This window comes from Mandrillus leucophaeus, unplaced genomic scaffold (genome assembly GCF_000951045.1).
Source record: "Mandrillus leucophaeus isolate KB7577 unplaced genomic scaffold, Mleu.le_1.0 Scaffold35, whole genome shotgun sequence".
In the NCBI taxonomy this organism is placed as follows: Eukaryota; Metazoa; Chordata; class Mammalia; order Primates; family Cercopithecidae; genus Mandrillus; species Mandrillus leucophaeus.
In genome coordinates, this window is record NW_012103698.1 from 1,373,489 (window position 1) to 1,379,241 (window position 5,753).

The following is a 5,753-nucleotide window of genomic DNA, read 5'->3' on the forward strand; positions in this document are numbered from 1 at the left end:
AAAAAAAAAAAAAGGAAAACCACTGCTCTGAGTGATCATTCAAGGAGGGTTCTTAAATATCCACAAGCAATATAAAGGAGGAAAAGGCCTGGCACATATTAGCACTGGCTCAGACAGCTAACAAATGTTTTCAAATCATCTCAATACAGAAACCAGAGCCTCCCATAAGAATTCTTGTTTTCACTTACCCAGTATTTTTAAGTTGGTGTGATTCTGCATGTTGTGGGATCCCATAGAGATGCTCAAATCCATGCAAGGAGAAATCCAAACCAATGGAAGAAGGACCTGTAGAAACCAGGACACCAAGTTTTGTTTTTGAAAGGACACTCACGTAAGGAGATTCAGTTAATTCTGAGTGCAGAGAGATGACTAGACTAGAGGCTGAGAGGCCTGGGCTCAGCTAGATCAATCAGCAAATGCTGTGTACTGACCCTCTGTGAGATATTATATTCAGGTGTTGTGGGGATACAAAAATGTTTAACTCAAAGTTCTGGTCACGTATTAGTTCTGTTGCCTTAGCTGTGTGATGAAGCTCTCTGTTTCCTCTTTCCAGTAAATCTCTTTTCTCTCTATAAAACATGATAACAAAGTTTTAGAGTTTTTTCCTAATCGAAATTTTCCTTATCACATATTTCTTTGCTTTAGGAAGCAAAGGATATTGCGCATTTTCAGTCTTCACTAGATGAAATGACTGAATGTCTTGTGCTTGATCACTCATTCTTACTGCCAGCCTCATCTGTGACTGCCTATAGAGAATGCAAACGTCAAGGGCACCAGGAGGGCCATAACTGGTTCCTCAAAATATTCCTCCTCTGTGATTGTGATTATATAAACTTCCTTTAACCAAAGACAAAGTCCTTTATTTAGCAATCATTTTAGAGCTATGGAAAAAATGTAAATGACTAGGAGGTATAACGTGGACTTTAATTTATGCTAGGTTAAAGTATTTGACATCAAATGGTCCTTATTTGTAGGAGCTTGTGGAAAAGAGATGCTACAGAGAAGATAAAAAATATTATGACATGGACGGGTATGGTGGCTTACTCCTGTAATCCCAGCACTTTGGGAGGCTGAGGCAGGTGCATCACTTGAGGCCAGGAGTTCAAGGGTGCAGTAAGCCATGATCACGCCACTGCACTCCAGCCTGGGTGACAGAGTGAGAACCTGGCTCAAACAAACAAACAAACAAACAAAAAGATTAAAAGATTATGATGTTATAGAAAGGAAGGCCTGAGAACCCATGCCCCCACTTTTAATTTGGGGCATTCTGTCAGCCCTGATCATTATACTATGTTGTGGATAATAACGGCTAGAATGGGAATTTTAAAGGTGTTAGAAAGGGTTTGTTATTCTACAGAGTAGGGAGGAGGAAAGAGGAAAATGAGTACTTTTCTAACTGCATAAGTCCCTAGTACCTGAAAGACACCTCCTAAAGAGACAAACTTGCCCCCCTATCCCAATTCCATCACTGAGCCTGGTAAGAAATGTTAACAGATGGGAATGTGATACCCATGCGAATGATGGGCCTGGAAAAGGTTGAGAACCATTGGCTTGAAATGTTGCAACTGAGGGGCTCTAGAACTTGGGTTTCTCATCACTTGACTCTCATAAAAATTGAATGTGGAATTTGTAGCTGTCTTATCTAATGAACAGTGCAAGCAGTGTGCTGACCTAGGCCCCTCCACGAGACCATAAGCTCCATGTGGCCTATATTTCTTTTACACTTCCCACAAAAGGCATATAATTGCTATTTCTCTGTTGCAATGCATTATTGAAGGATAGCGAATCTGATCTGAGATTTCTGTTCTTCTGTTAAAGTCACCTGTTTTAGGTGCCAGAGATCAAGGGGCTTTTAGATAGAATTATGCAGCCATTTTTGGAATGATCTGTTTTAATACTATACCAGTTTCAATTTTACCATTAGCTTTGATATCCACAAATTTTCCAAATTTCTCTTCCCACAGGCCCAGATCCTCTTGATTTTCCTGTTGGTACAAAAAAGGGAGCAAAGTGAGTTTACAAATTGTAACAAATGTGTTCACCACAATAGCACATTTTATTTGGATTTTTTTCCTAAAAGACTGAGAAAGTGAGTTCATCTTTTAGAAGAACAGTGTGTGATGTCAGTACATTTAACAAATCAAATCTGTGTTCTATATACATGTCAATAATCATCTTTATGAGTCATAGCTGACATGACTATATATTTTTTATTGTGGTAAAATATACACAACATAAAATTTACCATTTCAACTACTTTCAAGTGTAAAGTTCAGGTTCAGTGGCTTTAAGTACATTCACATTGCTGTGCAACTATTGAAACTGTACCCCAAAGAGTTAAATAAGCCAGTGATTAACAGAAATTCTTGAGCTTATAAGATGGCAGATAAGAAAAAAAACCAAGTTGCTGAAATGCTAAAACCCACTGCTTGTGAGATTAAAAAACTGGCTGAAATCAGTTGGAACCAATATGGCCAATTGGAATCTGCAGAACAAGCTTGCTGGCAACATAGCCTGAACTGCCACCACATATTTCATACTAATTCCCTCTGAATTTGCACAGGCAACCTATGAGGAAGCATGAAGAGATAACTGCACATGCCCGAGGACTCTTCAGACTTCCCTTTCCTTCCACCAACCACCTGCTATAATATAATCCCAGAATCTACTCCCTAAAACTTTCTAATAAATTACTGCCTTAAGGCCAGCACAGAGACAAATTTGAGCTGGACTCCTATCTCCTTGTTGGTCAATCTAAAATAAAAACCTTTTCTGTTCTCAAAGACCTGGTGTCATAGTATTGGTTTCTAGTGCATCAGGCAGCAAGCCCCTTTGCTCAGTAACACTGTCACCATCCATCTTCAGAATCTTTTTTTTTTTTGAGACGGAGTCTTGCTCTGTTGCCAGGCTGAAATGCAGTGGTGTGATCTCGGCTCACTGCAACCTCCAACTCCCGGGTTCAAGCGATTCTCCTGCCTCAGCCACCCAAGTAGCTGGGATTACAGGCATGCACCACCACGCCCAGCTAATTTTTGTATTTTTAGTAAAGACAGGGTTTCACCATGTTGGCAAGGATGGTCTTGATCTCCTGACCTCGTGATCCACTCGCCTTGGCCTCCCAAAGTGCTGGAATTACAGGTGTGAGCCACCATGGCCGGCCTCCAGAACATTTTTTTTTTCCTGGGCAGTGCCCGGGGGTGTGGAGGGAGTCTCTGTGGAAACCCCCGAGCACTGCCCATCTGCAGAACTTTTTCGTCGTCCCAAACTGAACCTCCTTGACCATTAAAGAGCAACTCCCCGTTTCCCCCCGTCAGTCCCTGGCAGCCACTATTCTACTTTCTGTCTTTATGAATTTGACTACTCTAGGTACCTCCTACAAGTAGAATGATATATAATTTGTCCTTTTGTAACTGGCTTATTTCACTTAGGATAACAACTTCAGGTTTCATCCATGTTGCAGTATGTATCAGAATTTCCTTCCTTTTTAAGACTAAATAATATTCCATTGCATGTATTTATCACATTTTGTTTGGGCATTCATCCATCAATGGACATACTTCGGTTGCCTCCACATTTTGGCTATTGTGAATAATGCTGCTATGAACATGGGCATATAAATATCTGTTTGAGTCCCTGTCTTCACTTCTGGGTATAGACCCAGAAGTGGAATTGCTGGATCATATTGTGATTCTATGTTTAATTCTTTGAGGAACTGCCATAACTCTTGACATGAATATCTTTACAGGAACCAAAATGTAATAGTGCTTTGAAAAATGCAGTCTTTAATATGTAAGAATTAAAAAATTTTTTTTCTTGTAAATATGTGAGGCAAAACATTTAGAACCAAATAACTTAGGTCTGTTTTAAGAGATCCTATGCAGAGATTTGTTTTTGCTGAGATGGGTACTTTACCCCCCTGCTTCAATCAATCAGCCAAATTACTAGCTACATTCTTGTGCTAGTTTGAGAAGTCAAGTCAACTGGGATGGCAATGACTGCTCAGGTCCATAATCTTTTGAAGCAAAGGTATAAACTTTCTCAGCCTTATAAAAGTCTTCTTTTCCCTAGAATAAAAAACTTTTAAAAATTGTGTATGTGTGAAATGCATATTTCTTTAAATGACTCTTTGTCCATTTCTAGGTTCATAATTAAAGCTTCTGTAAAGCAAGCCTGTTTTTTTTTTTTTTTTTTTGACAGGGTCTTGCTCTGTCAGCCAAGCTGGAGTGCAGTGGCACAATCACTGCAGCCTTGACCTCCTGGGCTTAAGTAATTCTTCCGCCTCAGCGGAAGCTGAGAGTAGCTGAGACTACAGGCACATGTCACCATGCCTGGTTAATTTATTTTTATTTTTTATAGAGACAAGTCTCACTATGTTGCCCAGACTGGTCTTGAACTCCTGGGCTCAAGCAATCCTCCCTCCTTGGCCTCCCAAACTGTTGGGATTACAGGCGTGAGCCACCATATCTAGCCAGCTGTATGTTAAAAAAAACCAAAACACCTGAATGCATAATACAGGGGCTACTATTCTGGGGTCCCTGGATGGGCTTTAGAGTCCATTAACTCCCTCAAACAATATGAACAATTTTAATTTTTCTACAGAGACAGTTCATAGTTTCCATCAGATTCTTGCAAAGGGGTCTGTGACTCAAAACCACTACCTAATCTATCTACTGTCAGGGCTCTTTTTTTTGTTTTTATTTCTTCTTAAAAAAAAGTGGGGGGATACACGTGCAGAACGTGCAGGTTTGTTACACAGGTATACAAGTGCCATGGTGGTTTGCTGCACCTATTGACCCATCCTCTAAGTTCCTTCCCCTCACCCTCCAGCCCACAACAGGCCCTGGTGTGTGATGTTCCCCTTCCCATGTCCATGTGTTCTCATTGCAACTCCCACTTACAAGTGAGAACACGCAGTGTTTGTTTTTCTGTCTCTGTGCTAGTTTGCTGAGGATGATGGCTTCCAGCTTCATCCAGGTCCCTGCAAAGTACATAATTCCATTCCTTTTTATAGCTGCATAGTACTCCATGGTGTATATGTACCACATTTTCTTTTCTTTTTAAATCTCTGAACAGTGGATTTTGTTACTTTTATGTTGATTTTTATTATTGGTTTATTTTATTATACTTTAAGTCCTGGGATACATGTACAGAATGCGCAGGTTACATAGGTATACACGTGCCATGGTGGTTTGCTACACCCATCAACCCATCATCTACATTAGGTATTACTCCTAATGCTCTCTCTCCCCTAGGCCCCCACCCAGCAACAGGCCCTGGTGTGTGATGTTCCTCTCCCTGTGTCCATGTGTTCTCACTGTTTGACTCCTACTTATGAGTGAGAACATGTGGCATTTGGTTTTCTATTCCTCTGTTAGTTTGCTGAGAATAATGGTTTCTAGCTTCATCCATGTCCCTGCAAAGGACATGAACTCATCCTTTTTTTATGGCTGCATAGTATTCCGTAGTATATATGTGCCATATTTTCTTTATCCCGTCTATCACTGATAGGCATTTGAGTTGGTTCCAAGTCTTTGCTAATGTGAACAGTGCTGCAATAAACATATGTGTGACTGTGTCTTTATAGAATGATTTATAATTCTTTAGGAATATCCCCAGTAATGGGATGGCTGGGTCCGATGGTATTTCTGGTTCTAGATCCTTGAAGAATCACCACAGTCTTCCACAATGGTTGAACTAATTTACACTCCCACCAACAGTGTAAAAGCATTCCTATTTCTCCACATCCTCTCCAG

General features: G+C 40.4%; 1 protein-coding gene across 1 annotated transcript in view; it reads right to left on the reverse strand.

The window, feature by feature from the left end:
- GANC (glucosidase, alpha; neutral C) overlaps nt 1-5,753 on the reverse strand; it is a 111,487-nt gene that overhangs the window by 60,217 nt on the left and 45,517 nt on the right. The window contains 2 exon segments of the mRNA XM_011989254.1: nt 189-285; nt 1,919-1,985. Coding sequence (XP_011844644.1) covers nt 189-285; nt 1,919-1,985 — 164 coding nt within the window.